This window comes from Mobula hypostoma, chromosome 29 (assembly GCF_963921235.1).
Source record: "Mobula hypostoma chromosome 29, sMobHyp1.1, whole genome shotgun sequence".
In the NCBI taxonomy this organism is placed as follows: Eukaryota; Metazoa; Chordata; class Chondrichthyes; order Myliobatiformes; family Myliobatidae; genus Mobula; species Mobula hypostoma.
The window spans coordinates 15,816,744-15,835,588 of record NC_086125.1 but is presented as its reverse complement, the minus strand read 5'-3'; the positions used below and the strand labels follow the sequence as shown (position 1 = coordinate 15,835,588).

Here is an 18,845-nt window from a genome sequence, read left to right as displayed (position 1 = left end):
AATAGCAAAACCTCAAACTTATAGGCTCTCACTGCTTGCTTATCAAACCTCAGGTTTTAAAAATGTTCATGAATTCTGTGTCCACTATCCTGGTGTAACAGCTGCAAAGATTTGCAATCCTCAGGGGAAAAAAAATGGGCAACTCTTCAATACCATCACCAGAGAAGCACACCAGTGCGGCTTCTTTCTTAGGAGATTCAGCCCGTCATCGAACACTCTATCACACTTCGAAGATGTACTGATGAAAGTATCCTGACTGGTTGCATCATGATTAGGTCTGACAATTTGAAAGCTAAGGAATGAAAAGAATTGCAAAGTGTAGTGGACTCAGTTCAATACATCACAGGGTCACCCCTCCATTCTATTGGTGTATCTACAGGAAGCTCTGCCTTAGGAAGGCAACACTTATCAAAGGTTCTCCCATTTGGTCCGCAGCATCTTCTTACAGCTACCATTGGGCAGCAGGTACAGAGGTCTGAAGCCCTACTCTGCCAGGTTCAAGAATAGCTCTTCCTTTCAACCATTTGGTTCTTGAAACAACTAGCAAAACCATCAGTACAGTTTAAGAGCACTACGGCCACCTCACACTAAAATGGACTTCGTTATTTTTTGTTCTAATTATAGCTTCTTGTAAAAATTGCATGCAACTTTAATTTTTTTTGTAAAAATTGTTTATATGCTATGCACCTGCGATGTTGTTACCATTATCATTTTAACATTGCACCTCGGAATACACGTAATTGTGCATATGACAATAAACTCAATGGTGACTTTAAATGCTGACCTATTTCTAGATAATGGTGCCACATCCACCGTGTCAAGACCTTGCAGTATCTTCTACGTTATCGCACTCTTCTAAATTCCTAAGGGTATGTATCCAAAATTTCCTTTCAAGTCAACTGCCTTTGCAGATCCTCAGTTTATCTCCAAACTTCATCGTGCTCTGAAATGTTTTATTTCTATGTCACTTCCAATGCTTTCCCAGTCTTTACAACCTCTAACCAGCTCTTCTAGTTTCCTCCTCTCTACTTCACTTCTGATAACGAATCCTTTACCCACCCTGTCTCTATACTCTGCTAAACCTACTCTTTACATTACCACTTAAACACAGCACAAAAATAATCATCCAGTGAGCAGCAGTTCTGTGGTCAAAGACGTCTTGATAATGAAAGAAGTCAGAGGAGAATGGCCAGGCTGTTTCAAGCTGACAAGAACTCATAATCGTATGTTACAACAGTGGTGACAGAGGAACACGTCTGAATGCACAACACGTCGAACCTTGAACTGGATGGGCTGCAGTAGCAGAAGACCACATACATTCAGTGACCACTTTATTCGGTATCTCCTGTTCCTAACAAAGTGACCACTGAGCGTATACCTAATTTACTGATGTTTTCAGTATTATTTATTTATGTTTTTATTGCTCATTATTGACACAATTTGTCATCTTTTGCACATTGGATGTTTGTCAGTCTTTGCTAGTTATAGTTTTTCATAAATTCTGTTGTATTTCTTTATTTCCCTGTAAATGCCTGCAGGAAAATGAAACTCGAGGCAGTGTATGGTGACATATACATGCTTTGACAATAAATTTACTTTGAATTTCAGTATTTAGTTTGCTATATTTGAAGAACTCGAATGGGCTTGGCAGTAATATTGTCTGAGGCAAGTTAAAGGGTTTACGTTCAGTTGCTACAAGAAATGAAACACAAGCTTTTCATTCTTATTATAAATACCCTTCAAACTATGCAACTATTAATGAAAATGTCTGTGTCCCTATGTTGCATATCTATGTTTGTATGAGTGGATGTATGGATGTATGAAACCCAATTCAAATAATGCTCTCACCTGCACCACCCTCACCAAACTTTCAGGATACTTCTCAAAAATTGCCTGGAATGCCTCCACCGGTAAGCAAAGTACAGTTGATACTTCAATAGCTCGAGCTGACACAGTTCTGTATGGTCGTTGGTGACCCTGGAACAAGTAAGCATTGATATCCTTATTGCATCCAAAAATCCTATGGAAAATAAACCATGAAAGAACTCCCAAAAAAAAAGCCAACTGCAACTCTGGGTCAAGACACAGAACACTCACCATTATCTATTTAACAGTCAAAGACACAAGCTCTCCATTCTAACAGGCAGCCCTGGATCCACTGTTATAGAGACGGAGTTTGGTCCCTTGACTCATTGAGTCTCAGCAGAGTATCAAGCATCCATTTATATCAATCCTACATTAATCCTATCTAATTTCTGCTAGAATAGGGGTAATTTAGTGGCTAATTGGCCTACTAATTGCATACATCTTTGATTTATGGGTGGAAAGTGAAGCACCCCGGGCGGGGGGGGGGGGGCGTACATATTCACAGAGAGAATGTGCAATCTCCACACAGACAGAACCCAAAGTCAAGACTGAACCAAGGTCGTGGAAGCTGAGGCAGCACTCCTCACTGGATAAAGCTGCATTTGTAGAGACAGGCTTGAATGCAAAACTTGCAATCCAAATACATGCAAGTATCACAATGATAAATGCATAAATGTTATTAACTTTTCCTGAAACCACTGCCGATCATTATCACAACCCTAAATCGCAAGAGTTTTCTATAGTATTACTCCATCTAAAAATACCAATGTATTGCTTACTTACCTAATCACCTACTGTCTTTGCATCTGCACTTCCAGTGTACATTTAAGTTCTTCTAAACACCAGCTAAACTCACACTATTAAATACTCCAGCTTGCTATCTTTTTTCTACAGAATATATATTATATTCTATCAGCTACCTCCTTGTCCCGATACTTATTCTGTGTATATTTCCACTAAACCTCTCTGCATCCTCCTCAGACCACAATATCACCTAGCTCTGGATCTAAGTTTCTCCAACTTAAACCAGTTATTGAGAATCAAATCTGGGAGGTTACTGAGTTAAAACATTTTTAGACCCAAAACTCATTTACCAACCCTGCGTATGGGGCATATTTTAAAACCAGGAAACAAGATGTCAAAATGCAGTAACTTACAGTAATGACATCAAGAATGCTGAGCAAACTATGCACACTGTCGCCAGGAAAAACCTCCTTTACCACACATTCTTTACCTTCCTGCAGGAAAAGAATGATAATGATATAACATTGATATGATAATGGCTTTGAAACAGATACATTTACAACAAAATTTCCAGCACGAGCTCAGTATCCATTCCCACAATCACACCATGGCAAACTCCTTCATGGTGAAGAAATTAATGTTCAGCATAACCTTTCACCCCCAATACAATAATGAACAAACATTAGCACAAGGCCATATTTTGGAAACAATCAATAGGTGTTTGATGGATCAATAGGACTTGATAGCTGGAAATGACCCAGTTTTTCACATTTGTAAATGCTTCTAAAAATCACACTAAACAAAAATATTTTCAATAAAACAGAGTTCCATTTAGCTCTGCACTAATAAACAAATCCTTCAAAAATGACCATTCCCCATTATTGAGGTGAGCCACACACAAACTCTTCACGGTGCTAGAATGGGTTACACCATCTTTTAAGTCTTCCTTAGTGAAATGTACTCACCTGTATCTTAGCAAGTTATTTCTCCTTTCAACTTCAATCAAAAATTCCTTCCCACTCCCAACCCCCTCCTCGGCAGCTGTCTGTCCAGCAGTCTGTTTTTTTATGCCCTTTCTTCAATGGTCTTATAAGCCACATTTCATATTTCAAACAATTTAAAAATGGTGAACTTGAGAAATTCCACAGGTGTTGAAAATCCAAAGCAACACACACAAAATGCTGGAGGAACTCAGCAGGTCAGGAAGCATCTATGGAAATAAATAAACAGTCGATGTTTCAGAATAAGGTCCTTTTTCAGGACTGGAAAGGAAGGGGGAAGACACCAGAATAAAAAGGTGGGGGAAGAGAAGGAAGACAGCTAGAAGGTAACAGATGAAGCCAGGTGCACAGGAAAAATAAAGAGCTGGAGAAGAAGGAATCTGATAGGAAGGGAGAGTGACCTTAAGAGAAAGGGAAGGAGAAGGGGGGCCCAAGGGAGATGATAGATGATAGGCAGGTGAGAAGAGGCCAGAGAAGGGAATAGAAAAGGGGAGGGGAATGGAATTTTTTTCCTCATCGGAAGGAGTAATCGATATTCATGTCATCATGTTGGAAGTTATTCAGATGGAATATAAGATTTGCTCTTCCACGCTGAAGGCACAAGAGGAGGTGATAGACTGACATGTCACAACAGGAATGAGAATCGGAATTACAACATCTGGCCACCAGAAAGTTCCACTTTTGGTGGAGGTGTGTGACAAAGTGGTCCCCCAATTTACACTGGATCACACCAATGCTGAGGAGGCCGCATCGGGAGCACCGGACACAATAAATGACCCCAGCAGATTTGCAAGTGAAGTGTTGCCTCACCTGGAAGGACGGCTTATGGCCCTGAATGGAGGCGAGGGAGGAAATGAATGGACAGGTGTAATACTTTGGCTATTTGCAGCATTAAATGCTGGTAGGGAAATTAGTGGGGAGGAATGAATGGACACAGGAATCATGGAGGGAACGAAAAGCTGAGGTGGGGGGGTGGGGGAGAGGAGGTAAAGATATGTTTGATAGTAGGATCCCATTGGAGATGGCAGAAGTTGTGGAAAATGATGTGCTGGATGCGGAGGCTCATGGGGTGGTAGGTAAGAAGAGGAACTGTTAAGGTGGTCGGAAGACAGAGTAAGTGCAGATGTTTGGGAAATGGAGAAGGGTAGTAATGATGGCAGAGGAAGGGATACCCCATTCTTTGATGGAGGAGGAATCTTTGATGTCCTGGAAAGGAAAGCCTCATCCTGGGAACTAATGCATCAGAGACGAAGGAACTGAGAAAAGGGAATAGCATTTTTACAGGAGACAGGGTGGGAAGAGGTATAGGCAAGATAACCATGGGACATGGTTGACTATTTGTCTCTAGGGATGGAGACAGCGAGATCGAGAAAGGAGAGTGAGATGTCAGAAATGGATCAATTGAATTTAAGAGCAGGGTGGAGGCAAAGTTGATAAAATTGATGAGCTCAGCATAGGTGCATGAAGCAGCACCAAAGCAGTCATCAATGTAGCAGAAGGAGAAAATGTTGAGGGTGAGGATCAGCTCTGCAAGACGGAGAAGGGTGGTGGAGGACCCAGTCAGGTGTTTTGTCAAGAAGAAGCTTTAAGGCCTTTTTCAGGGCCAGGGATTTGAAAAACTACTAATAAATCGAGAATATGTGAAGTGTCACGGATGTAGGTGGGAAGGGACTGAACCAAGGAGGATAGAATGGAGTTGAAGTATGGAGATACGAGTTCATTGAGGCAGGAGCAAGCAGAGGCAATGGGCCAACCTGGTTAGTCAGGTTTGTGGACCCTGGGTAGGATGTAGAAACAAGCAGTGTGGGGTAAGGGACTATGAATTTGGCGGCAGTTTGAGGTACAAGTTATTTGAGAATCTTCAGATCAAACCAAATTTATTAGTGCTTTCTACTGAACTGGCAGAAATACAGAAATACTTTTTACTTGATGGTGGAAAACCCAGCACAGATTTGTCTCTGGAACTGGAATCCACAAGTTTTGCTTTTAATGCTTTAGTTATAGCTTACAACCATAAGTAGAGGGGAGGAGATTTGAAAATAAAACATGTATGGAAACTGGAATCAAAGAACAGAAGAATGTTTGATGGAGAGTATGACTCAGGGCAGCAGAATTTAATTTCTGGAAGCTATTTTGAATGAGTTAAGCGTGCTGCTTCTTGAGCAAGAATCCAGGTTCCTCAGTCAGAGGACCAAGTGGGCTAAACAGTTCAAGCTGAGGACTAAATAAGAAGTTTACCATGCAAAGATGAGCAATCACTGCTAGTAAGATACTAAATAATACAGTATACTCTTCACAAACAAGAGAAAATCTGCAGATGCTGGATATCCGAGCAACATGCACAAAAGTTGCTGAAGGGAGGAGAAGATGGCGGCCCGACGCAGCTTTCGCAGCCACTCCGGTGAATGATATCTGTGATCTGTCAAGTAGGGTGCCGTGCACAATCCTGATTTGATGGAGACAGATGTGAGAGAACGGAGGAACATCTGGAAAAACTTCTGAAATGCCTTTTTTGCTGCCGGTGTTACTGTGTGATCCAGAATCTCCGGAGGGGAAGGCCCTGAATCCTCGGCTTTGCTTGTTGCTCAGCGGCTGGGACGGGGTCGAAGCACTCGGTAGAGATGGTGCTCGGTGTCGGAGGCTCGAAGTTTTCGGACAGACTGTGGCTGGGTGCTTCCAATGAATCAACAGTTGTTGGAGCCTGGTGGTTTATGGCAGAGAGAGTTTCTCCCTTCTGCAGCCTGCTATCGGGGACTATCGAGAGTCGATTGGAACTTAGACTGTTTTTTACCGTTCCCAAGGTCTGCTTTTTATTAAATTATGGTATTGCTTTGCACTGCTGTAACTATGTTTATAATTATGTGGTCTTGTCAGTGTTAGTCTTTGGTTTGTCTTGTTTTTTTTCTGATATCACTCTGGAGGAACATTGTATCATTTCTTAATGCATGCATGCATTTCCAAATGACAATAAACGAGGACTGAGTGTCCTCATAATCTAATCTAATCTAAATTCTGGAGGAACTCAGCATGCTGGGCATCATCAATGGAAAAAAAGCACAGTCAACTTTTCCGGCTGAAATCCTTCAGCAGGATCTCACCTCCTCTAACATTGTGTGTGTTGCTTAAGATCTCTTGTGTTTCTTACCTGGTCTATCTTATATGCAACTGCAGACTTAACTACATATTTTATTTGTAAACTGCCTTCTGAAATAACACAGCTTGTTGGTCATCTTGGGGGGTAATTCAGTGCAACCAATGTGTTAAGTCTCAGCAGAAGCACTTGTGAAGGAATTAAAAGAAATCCAAATTAGCTCTATCCCAGCAGCATAGGAGCCACTGTAATTGGTGTGCAAAACTAAGAGCAGAACAAGCTCCTTGGAGAAGGGAGCATTGAAAACAATAACTGAGAGAGAATATTTCCCAGGCCATAATCTCCACACCATAATGTGGAGATTGACTTACAGGTCCCATCAGGCTGAGCTCCAGTTTGCCATCCTGGACTACGTAGATGCTGTTGTCTGCCTGGCCCAGTTTAAAGACGTACTCTCCTTGCTGAAACTGTTGGAAGACCATGTGCTTACACAGCTCCAGAAACAGAGGCTTCTCAAAATGGCCCAAAACCCTGTGAACACAAGATTCAATGGAAAGACCGTCAATTAAACCAATATTTAGCAATAAAATTAGCGAATCCCTATATAAACAAAGAAGCAGGTGGAGTTTCCGTACAAGATAGATGGCCTCATGCAGTATACTGTGGCAATGAAGGCTTGAAGAATAGCAAACAACAGGAATTCTGCAGATGCTGGAAATTCAAGCAACACACATCAAAGTTGCTGGTGAACGCAGCAGGCCAGGCAGCATCTGTAGGGAGAGGTGCAGTCGACGTTTCAGGCCGAGACCCTTCGTCAGGACGAACTGAAGGAAGAGTGAGTAAGGGATTTGAAAGTTGGAGGGGGAGGGATAGAGCCAAGAGCTGGACAGGTGATAGGCAAAAGGGGATACGAGAGGATCATGGGACAGGAGGTCCGGGAAGAAAGACAAGGGGGGGGGGAGGGAGAGGATGGGCAAGAGGTATATTCAGAGGGACAGAGGGAGAAAAAGGAGAGTGAGAGAAAGAATGTGTGCATAAAAATAAGTAACAGATGGGGTACGAGGGGGAGGTGGGGCCTTAGCGGAAGTTAGAGAAGTCGATGTTCATGCCATCAGGTTGGAGGCTACCCAGACGGAATATAAGGTGTTGTTCCTCCAACCTGAGTGTGGCTTCATCTTTACAGTAGAGGAGGCCGTGGATAGACATGTCAGAATGGGAATGGGATGTGGAATTAAAATGTGTGGCCACTGGGAGATCCTGCTTTCTCTGGCAGACAGAGCGTAGATGTTCAGCAAAGCGGTCTCCCAGTCTGCGTCGGGTCTCGCCAATATATAAAAGGCCACATCGGGAGCACCGGACGCAGAATATCACCCCAGTCGACTCACAGGTGAAGTGTTGCCTCACCTGGAAGGACTGTTTGGGGCCCTGAATGGTGGTAAGGGAGGAAGTGTAAGGGCATGTGTAGCACTTGTTCCACTTACACGGATAAGTGCCAGGAGGGAGATCAGTGGGGAGGGATGGGGGGGATGAATGGACAAGGGAGTTGCGTAGGGAGCAATCCCTGCGGAATGTGGGGGGGGGGGAGAGAGGGAAAGATGTGCTTAGTGATGGGATCCCGTTGGAGGTGGCGGAAGTTACGGAGAATAATATGTTGGACCCGGAGGCTGGTGGGGTGGTAGGTGAGGACCAGGGGAACCCTATTCCTAGTGGGGTGGTGAGAGGATGGAGTGAGAGCAGATGTACGTGAAATGGGGGAGATGCGTTGAAGAGCAGAGTTGATAGCGGAGGAAGGGAAGCCCCTTTCTTTAAAAAAGGAAGACATCTCCCTCGTCCTAGAATGAAAAGCCTCATCCTGAGAGCAGATGCGGCGGAGACGGAGGAATTGCGAGAAGGGGATGGCGTTTTTGCAAGAGACAGGGTGAGAAGAGGAATAGTCCAGATAGCTGTGAGAGTCAGTAGGCTTATAGTAGACATCAGTGGATAAGCTGTCTCCAGAGACAGAGACAGAAAGATCTAGAAAGGGGAGGGAGGTGTCGGAAATGGACCAGGTAAACTTGAGGGCAGGGTGAAAGTTGGAGGCAAAGTTAATAAAGTCAACGAGTTCTGCATGCGTACAGGAAGCAGCGCCAATGCAGTCGTCGATGTAGCGAAGGAAAAGTGGGGGACAGATACCAGAATAGGCACGGAATATAGATTGTTCCACAAACCCAACAAAAAGGCAGGCATAGCTAGGACCCATACGGGTGCCCATAGCTACACCTTTAGTTTGGAGGAAGTGGGAGGAGCCAAAGGAGAAATTATTAAGAGTAAGGACTAATTCCGCTAGACGGAGCAGAGTGGTGGTAGAGGGAAACTGATTAGGTCTGGAATCCAAAAAGAAGCGTAGAGCTTTGAGACCTTCCTGATGGGGGATGGAAGTATATAAGGACTGGACATCCATGGTGAAAATAAAGCGGTGTGGGCCAGGAAACTTAAAATCATCGAAAAGTTTAAGAGCGTGAGAAGTGTCACGAACATCGGTTGGAAGGGATTGAACAAGGGGTGATAAAACCGTGTCGAGGTATGCAGAAACGAGTTCGGTGGGGCAGGAGCAAGCTGAGACAATAGGTCGGCCAGGACAGGCAGGTTTGTGGTACAATAGGTCGGCCAGGACAGGCAGGTTTGTGGGACAATAGGTCGGCCAGGACAGGCAGGTTTGTGGGACAATAGGTCGGCCACGACAGGCAGGTTTGTGGGACAATAGGTCGGCCAGGACAGGCAGGTTTGTGGGACAATAGGTAGGCCAGGAAAGAATAGACCGTCTTTTGATTAGATACTTTACAATGTATTACTGAAAATCCAGCATCTCAGCTAAACATAGAACAGATCCACATCAAGATCCACTTAAATAATTATATTTTTTGTTAACATGGGGCAGATATTTCTTTCATTACTTACTTTGAAAGTTGAATACTTGTGAACTTGCAACACTTTGTTTAGTTTTTACCATCATTCTATTTCTCATCCCCAACTCAGCATACTAACCTAGTTAGGAGGCTGTCACACCTTAATCCTTTGCATCATTCATGCTTATTTTTTTTACTTATTTAATGAATTCTATAACATCTGACAAGCATAACATTCCCTTTAGAAAACATGCTGACTTTACGATATTTTCAGTTGCAGATGCTTTCCCATACAAGTAAAGATTCCAATAAGCAAGGCTACAATCCATTCAAAACAAGCTCTTTAAGGTCAAATCTGTATTTGTCTAATCACAAACAAGAGAATATCTGCAGGTGCTGGAAATCCAAGAAACACACACAAAATGCTGGAGGAACTCAGCAGGCCAGGCAGCATCTATGGAAAAAAGTACAGTCGACATCTTGGCCTGAAACATCGATTATACTCTTTTCCATACATGCTGCCTGGCCTGCTGAGTTCCTCCAGCATTTTGTGGTGTTGCTTCTATATTAGTCTAGTTCATCAATTTTCTACATCAGTTTTCACCCAGCTTCTTCACCAGTGACAAGTAGTCACTCAGCCCTGATTTTGGCTAGGTCTCCCAGTTACTACAGGATGAGGGGCCAAACTGCTGGGGCTCACCAATCTCTTGCACTTCAGAGCTCGAGCGATCATCTGAACACCACCGCACAGCTGCAGTCGGGCGCCATAGTACAGGAAGCACAGAGAGATATGTAGTGATTCCCATACGTTGCTGCTGTACATCTGCAAATAACCCTGCAAATCTACAAGTGTGTTTGTTAAACACTACCTCACTATTTTTACACTCTTTTTGCATTACTCACTTAGTTTATGGTCTGATGTGATGACGTAATTACATTATTACCACGCTTTATGTTCTGTGTTTGTTAAATAATGAAGGAGCTGTTACTGTTTCCCTTAAACTTAAAACACCTCTGCCAACTTATTTACAAAAGCTACAGCAAAATCTGTGGGTTTGGGAATTTTTGACAAGTAGCCTTAGCAAGATGATTCAATCTATTCAAAGACAGACCGCATGGCACAAAAGAAATGGGTGGGTGTTAATAGAGCATGTGCTTGATCCTTATTCTCCTTGGGAAAAGCTGCACCCTAAAGTTGCTGCTATTTTTTTCCCATCAATTTAAACACAATACTAATTCAGTATACAAAGAATCACTGACAATTAGTAACAGTGTAGATGAAATAAGTTAAAGATTCCAAATGTTACCTGACATTTTTCAGCATATACAGTACTTCCAAAGGCAAGTGTGAGCTGGCAACATCAAATTCAGTTAAATCAGCCTCAAGAACAGAGGGTGGGGGCTCCTTCGGTTGAAGGGTTGGAACTTCCTTACTAATGTGCAAAAACCTGTGGAAATTATAGAAGATGGAGAAATGCCTTTAAAAGAAATGGAGAGATGAAAGCAGAGAACAGGATTTACACTCAAAGTGGCAGATGCAAGCAGACAAAGCACATCAACTTACTTAACAATGTAATGATGTACTTGACTTATGTAAAATACATAAAAATACTAAATATTGTTCAGTCATCCAGAAGTTCCATATCTACACTGATGCTATTCTCTAAAGGAGGCACAAGGTGGTTATCTTTTCTACAAAAACAATGACATTCAGCAAATCATTACGGAAAGACAAACTGTCCAATATCCTAGCTCACTTGAAAGGCATCCTCTATAAGCAGTCCAACCCAAAAGGAGTGAGGTAAGAGGGAACAAGAATGAAGGAAAAAGCTTCCAACTAATAAAACTGTTCTTAGCGCAGGGTTACCAGACAAGCAACTCACTGATAACTTACGTCAGGTATTATACTAAGCTCACTGTTCTGCCAATCAGCATGTAGAAGCAGAGTCATGTGTGATGTGACATGCTGCACTTTAATCGAAATCCCTAATAGTCTGAATGTTGCTCGGTTACTTCCGCTCAGTGCTAGATTATCACCAGCACTACTGGCTCGGTGGTATTAACCCAGCTGGATTTATGCATTAGTACTCCCAACACTTAGAAAATACTTCATGTAAAATAACAAAATAAGACAATATTATATGTTGAATTTTAAAAAGGAATTAAAACTATTAAAATACTTATTTAACACTGTTTATAAGAAAGTATTTTAGCATTACTGTAGGTGGTTTCCCTTCTAACAGCGTCAATACCAACACAGTATTCCTTCACATTTACTGTAATTTTGTTAACACAAGAACACATGGAGGCAGCAGCCCACTGCAAATTACAGCAAAACACAACTACTGCAAGACCTAGCTCAGAGTATTCTGAGCAATGGTCCTCGACCATTCATTTTCTCATCGTCTCTTCAAGCACCTTTTGATTGCTGCTGCCCTATCAGATATTTTCTGAGTCAAACGACCTTGTTCTTTTGACAACATCAACTGGAGGAACTCAGTAGGTCAAGCAGCATTTGTGTGCACAAAGGAAGTTGGGGGGGATGGGGGGGAAGAGAGAGAATTGTTGACATAGAGATAAGAGTCAAAACACCCTGCAGTCTTGACCTGAAAATCAGCAGTTCCTTCCTCATTTCTCTCTCCCAGAAGCTGTTCAAACCACTAAGTTCCCCTAGCTGATTGCTGCTCTGGTTTCCAGCAACTAGTCTTGTGTCTTCAATCCTTTTGGCACCCACTGTGCGACGAATATTGCTGAGGCAACACAAACTCACCAAAATGTTCAGTATCAACCAAAGTAACAGGTCAACATTTAAAATAAATCATAGAAAATAATAATCACACTTATCAGGATCTGGGTAAGATTATGACAAGAAGCCTCAGAGACAATGCATTTCTTAAAATGCTGTCCCTTCTCCATTGGAGAATGGAGGTAGATGGAGAATTGAATAGCATTTAAGATACTCAGATACAAGTGTGCGAATTTTCAGATTAAGACATTGGAAACTAGAAGCCAACATAGAATCAAAAAAGGCAAGACAGTGCGGGCAGGACAGAGAAGGAGGCTACCCTTGTGTTTAGTTAGTGGCAGAAGCACAAAGACAGGAGGGTATCCTGATGATACTACAGTTTCATGAACTTCTGATAGAGAAGACATTTTAGTAAATCATTTAAGATGTAAATAAGCAACACACATCAAAGTTGCTGGTGAACGCAGCAGGCCAGGCAGCATCTATAGGAAGAGGCGCAGTCGACGTTTCAGGCCGAGACCCTTCGTCAGGACTCATGAACTTTGATGTGTGTTGCTTGAATTTCCAGCATCTGCAGAATTCCTGTTGTTTAAGATGTAAATAATCCAGTTCTGTCACCAGGCAGCTGGGGAGTTTGCAGCGAAGGTAAAGATGACCAGTTTTGCAGTATTTATCTACAGGACAATGCATCTCACTAAAGATTAAATATCAGATAAACAATGCACTCATACAAGGATGGTAAAGGGTTGAAGACAATGGCCAGTAGACATGTGACAAATGACCCATGTGTGGAATTTATAATATAAAACAATTGTGCAAGACCAGAAGAAAGAGAATGTTCTCTGGGAGACTGATATTAAAGGAGGAAACAAGTGAGTGACGAGGCATGACAGGGCCTTCTACACAAAATAGTGGAAATTGGGGCCTGGATAATGTTTTCAGGTGGCAATGCAGGGAAGGGAACTATGACAAAAGATTGGGAGAGCTGGATGGGAAGCAGCTCAGTGAAGTTAACCATCAGTAACATAATTAGATGGGAAGGTCAGCCAAGTCAGTGCTGCACTTCAAAAGACAGTGAGAAATACCATCATATGCCTATGAATAAAATAACACGTGTTGCCTGGGGTAGGAAATCTTAGAAAGTTTACAGGGCAGTAAAGGAAACAATCACAGCTTATCTGATCTTTCCTCATTAAAATTCTCAGCTCAGATCTACGGTATCTTTTTCAGTGTAATGAGACTTCATGAAAAAGATAGGAATAAAAGGTTGAATTGGACTAGGTCAGAGCAGCAGCCTTAGTTCTAGAGGGAAAGAGTTCAAATGATCCATCATAAACACAAGAGGTTCTTGCAAATGCTGGAAATCTTCAGCAACACACAGAAAAAATTGGGGGAACTTAGGAAGTCATGACACTGATGAGGGGACTAGGCCCAAAATGTCAACTATTTATTCCCCTCCATAAATGCTGCTTAACTTGCTGAGTTCCTCCAGCATTTTGTGTGTTTTACAAATGATCAATCAACCTTCTACGCACATTTTTATTTAATCTGATCTCAACATATGGATAATGGGGGGTAAAGATACATCTATGGGCCTGTTGCTTGACATTAGAGAAGCAGTCTTTAAGACAGACATGAAGTTTCTCAGTCTTATTACTATCAGGTCATGAAAAGCTTTCTTGAATTTAGCTTCACATTTTGTCCTGTTACATCTCGATTACAAGAAGTATGTTGTAAGTCTGGGTGATTATCATCCATGATGATTATCATGCCTCTAAGACAGTTATTATGCAAAGTTACCCCTTCCGGAGCAACAACTATTCCATATACAAACAGTATATACTCAAGGCCATACCGTTTTGCAATGATCAGCATTTTTTGTTTTCTTTTCACTCTTGTTCTTATCGAAGTTCCAACAAAGGAAGATGTGGATTGGGATACCTTAAAAAAAAAGACAACCACAAGCCATACTTCAATGCATCACACATTATATTGATAGTGTGAAAACCTAAACCTAAATGCGAACTATTCACATATTTTAAAACTGAGCAACTGATCTTCAGGTTTAATAGTATTTTTGAGAACTGGTAAAGAGGGAACTATTTACTACAGCCAAGCACAAATAGGGCAGCACAGTAGCATAGTGGTTAGCACAATACTTTACAGTCCCAGTGACCTGGGTTCAATTCCTGCCACTGTCTGTAAGGAGTTTACACATTTTCTCCATAGCCGCATGGTTTCCTCCCACAGTCCAAAAACATAGCAGTTGGTAGGTTAATTGATCATTGTAAATTGTCCCATGATTAGGATTAAACTGGGGGATTGCCGGGTGGCACAGCTCGAAGGGTGGGAAGGGCCTACTCCGTGCAGCATGCCAGTAAATAAATAAACAATCAAACAAACCTTTCCCCTGCTATTCTATGACGATATGATAATGACTCTGAATATTCTTTGGCAAAGTCAGTTTTAAAAAGTCATTCAATGCATTAGAGGATGAGTTTTCCACGTACTGTTGAACTAATCACAATGTCCTAGATTCTGTGACTGTAGTAACAGAGAAACTGCAAAAGGGATTATAGAGGGTGCCCATGTCTAAGCAAATTCAAAAAGCTGCTTTCAATGATTCTGTGCTCTTCCATTGGGTGTGCTGTCTGAAACTGTTACCATCAAACCCTTCAGCAATCAATTTATATCTACTTGCACAGAATTTTTACTGACATTTTTTATAAATTGGCATTTAAAATATCAAGTCTCATTATCTTAAGGTGCCCATTTTAATGGTGTACAAATGTTTACTGTTTAACAAACCCTTAAGCATACATTAATGCTGTAGAGAATGTATAATAAAGATTTCAAAATACTGATATAAAAATTATGTATCATCTTTTACCTTACTTTAAAAAGACATAACTAGTTCAACTAAAAATCTCAAGGTGTCTTTGAGTGTCCAGTTTGCTGTTTGTGAGAATCCTTCATTGGCACCAGCATCTAATGGTGCTTGATAACACTCCTGTTGCTGAATATCAGACACCCTTTAGAGCTGACACCTGACTACAGAAGGCACTGGGAATGGAGAAATCCCTGCCAGAGAACATTAGATAACTGCGGACAACTTTCTGCTGACAGCAAAACCTTGACATGTAAAGCAGGATACAATAGCAACAGTTAAATTTGATAAAAAATGTTTATTCTTAAGGCACTCTCTCCTCTTCCTCCACTCTCACCCTGAACACCGGCGTGCCTCAAGGCTGTGTGCTGAGCCCTCTTCTGTACTCCCTTTTCACCTATGACTGCATTCCTGTACATGGTTCTAACACCATAATCAAGTTCGCAGACGACACCACGGTGGTTGGTCTGATCAGAGGGGATGACGAGACAGCCTACAGGGACGAGGTCCAGCACCTGGCTGCGCGGTGCGCCGACAACAACCTGGCCCATAACACCCAGAAGACCAAGGAGATTATTGTGGACTTCAGGCCTACCAGGTGTCACACTCACATCCCCATCTACATCAACGGGAACTGTAGTGGAGTGTGTATCAAGCTTCAAATTCCTTGGTGTCCACATTTCCGAGGACCTCACCTGGTCCCTGAACTCCCCCATCCTAATTAAAAAGGCGCAACAGCACCTTTATTTCCTGCAGAGCATCAAGAAAGCTCACCTCTGTCCCAGGATACTGACAGACTTTTACCCCTGTACCATTGAGAGCATACTCACCAACTGCATCTCAGTGTGGTATGGCAATTGTCCCGTATCGGACCGCAAAGCACTCCAGTGTGTGGTGACAACTGCCCAGTGGATTTTCAGCACCCAATTGCCCACCATTGAGAACATCTACCATAAACGCTGTCTGGGCAGGGCGAAAAGCATTATCAGGGATGCATCTCACCCTAACCATGGACTTTTTACTCTCCTCCCATCCGGTAGGCGCTACAGGAGCGTCCACTCCCGCACCAGCAGGCACAGGAAGAGCTCCTTCCCTGAGGCTGTGACCCTGCTGAACCTCTCATCACAGCGCTCAGCAGTATTGCATCCATATTGTACTGTCTCAGTACTCTTATATTTGTGTGCTGTAGCACTTCTTTTATTCGCAGTTATTTTGTAAATAACACTATTCTTTGCAATTCTGGTCAAATGCTAAATGCATTTCATTGGCTTTGTATCTGTACTCGGCACAATGACAATAAAGTTGAATCTAATCTAAGTGAAAGGGCTTGATAGCATAACATGATATTTGATTTATTTTGAGAATTTTAAAACAAAATTTTAACAATTTTTTTTTAAAACAGAAAACTCAAGACAAATGAGCATGCGATATTTCAAATTATGCCCAGAACTTCACAACCTCAGAAAATACCCTGCAACTTCCCAATCCATAAAGCACACAAATCATTTCAAGTACCATCTGGCTTCATTTAGTCAGGCTGACTGAGTGGTGTCAACTAGAACTACTCTGCAGCATTCATTCAACACTGATTGATGGCACAACTTAACATCCTGGATGATGGGACATGTTCCTGTAAAAGTGAAGGGCAGGGCCGGCAGGATTAACGTCGCTGATGAGGGTTTTTGAGGCTCTGATCAGGAAAGAAGAGGTGCAGGACAAGTACATGCTACTAAAACTAAGTGATTCCATGAGGGATGTAGAAGGATGAGAACGAAATCTAAAAGCAAAAAGAGACGAGATATGCTTGGCAGATCAGGTAAGTAATTTTAAAAGATTTATTAAAAGAAAAGAGCAATAAGGGAGAGAACAACCACAAGGGATTCTGCAGATGCTGGAAATCTTGAGCAGCACACACAAAATGCTGGAAGAACTCAGCAAGTCAAGTAGCATCTATGGAGTAGAACAAATAGTCAATGTTTCAGGCCAAGATCCTTGATCAGGACCTCATCAGGAGTAGGGGAAAGGATAAGCCCTCTTAAGGAGCTGTGTGCTCATCTATGGGAGAGCCATGGGAGATGGATGAGGTCTTCAATGAATACTTCTCATCTGTATTTAATGTAGGGAAGGTCATGGTGTTAGTGAATTCATGGAAGACAACAGTGAGAAGAACCTGAAACATGTCAACATTACAAAAGAGGCATTGGTGGTCCTGAGGGACATACAAGTAGATAAATCCCCAGGGCTTGGACCAAGTATATCCTAGGACCTTACAGGGAATAGCTTCTGAGCAGAAACACTTGTTTCATTGTTAGACACAAGTAGTTAAAAGATGGCACAAGAGGGAGGCTGAGCTTCGGAGGGATGATGGCGCCTAATGGCATCTCCTTTGTTTGCATCTTTGGAAACAGCTCTATTACTATCTTTGATATCTCTTTTTTCCCTTTCAAGGTTCTTTTAAAGACCCTGATCTGGAGTTACACGCTGACTTTGGTTCTTTGCGGAACTGTCGCTGCCTGATGCATCGTGGGAGACGGAAGATCATAAGCAGTGAACTGGCTGCTGGCTGTGTGCCCGGAGACCTGAGTTCTTTGGGCACAGAGATCAGAAAAAGCGACACAACAGACTTCTAACACCATAAGTCAGCGAGATGCTTTGTTGTCTCCCTTCTTGCTGTGAAATGGGGACACCTCTTTTTCCCTTATTAGGGAGAGAGAGAGCCTGTGGTATGTTGAATACCAGGTAAACGAATAGTCTTTGAGGTACTGCAAGTCTGTGTCTTTATTGATGCTTGCTGCACGCTTGAGTGCTCGATGGTGGGGTGCCAATGATTTTGCTGGTGGGGGAAGTGGGGGTCGTTACTTTGCTGCTGCTTATGTGTGGGAGGGGGAGTTGGGGAAGGCTTTGGGGTTCTAACATTTAACTCTTATTCATTCTTTGGGGCACTCCATTTTCATAGGTGTTTGCGAAGAAAAAGAATTTCAAGATGTATATTGTATACATTTCTCTGACATTAAATATACCTACTGACGGCAAATGAAGGGCAAGCAGTGACCCTAATGCCAGTGGTGGTAAGATACTGCAGGGCACTCAAATGATAGAATTTAACTGCATTTGGAATGGTAAGGACTGATCAGGGATAGTCAGCATGGCTGTGTGTGGGAAATTGCTCATTAATTTAACTGAGCATTTTTGAAGAGCTGACAAAGAGGATTGATCTGGGCATTGTCTACATGGACATTAGCATGGTCTTTGATAAGGTTCTGAATGGTGGGCTGGTCCAGAAAGCTACAACAGTGTGTCCTAGCCAAGTGGACTCTGGATTGGTGGTAGTGGAAGGTGGGCTCTCAACCCATCTCATTATGGCTTCACACCTTATTATCTACCTGCACAGCCTTTTCTTCAACTGTAACACTTAATTCTGAATTATATTATTTCCTTTGTGTTATCTCAAGGCACTGTTGTAATGAAATTATCTCTATGAATAACATGCAATTAAATTTTTCCATTTTACCTCAGTGCACGTCACAATAATAATTTCAATTCCAAAATATTTTCAGAACAAGAATGTTATTAGAAACACCCCAAACCAAGGTTTCTGGTCCAGTCACCCTTACTTTGGCTAAAT

General features: G+C 42.2%; 1 protein-coding gene across 5 annotated transcripts in view; it reads right to left on the bottom strand.

The window, feature by feature from the left end:
* pnpla6 (patatin-like phospholipase domain containing 6) overlaps positions 1–18,845 on the bottom strand; it is a 203,812-nt gene that overhangs the window by 129,621 nt on the left and 55,346 nt on the right. For all 5 annotated transcript variants that reach the window (XM_063035875.1, XM_063035872.1, XM_063035871.1 and 2 more), the window contains 5 exons: positions 14,189–14,274; positions 10,895–11,035; positions 7,074–7,233; positions 3,024–3,104; positions 1,849–1,977 (listed from right to left, as the gene is read on the bottom strand). In XM_063035875.1, the coding sequence (XP_062891945.1) occupies positions 1,849–1,977; positions 3,024–3,104; positions 7,074–7,233; positions 10,895–11,035; positions 14,189–14,274 (597 nt within the window). The remainder of the gene's footprint in view (positions 1–1,848; positions 1,978–3,023; positions 3,105–7,073; positions 7,234–10,894; positions 11,036–14,188; positions 14,275–18,845) is intronic.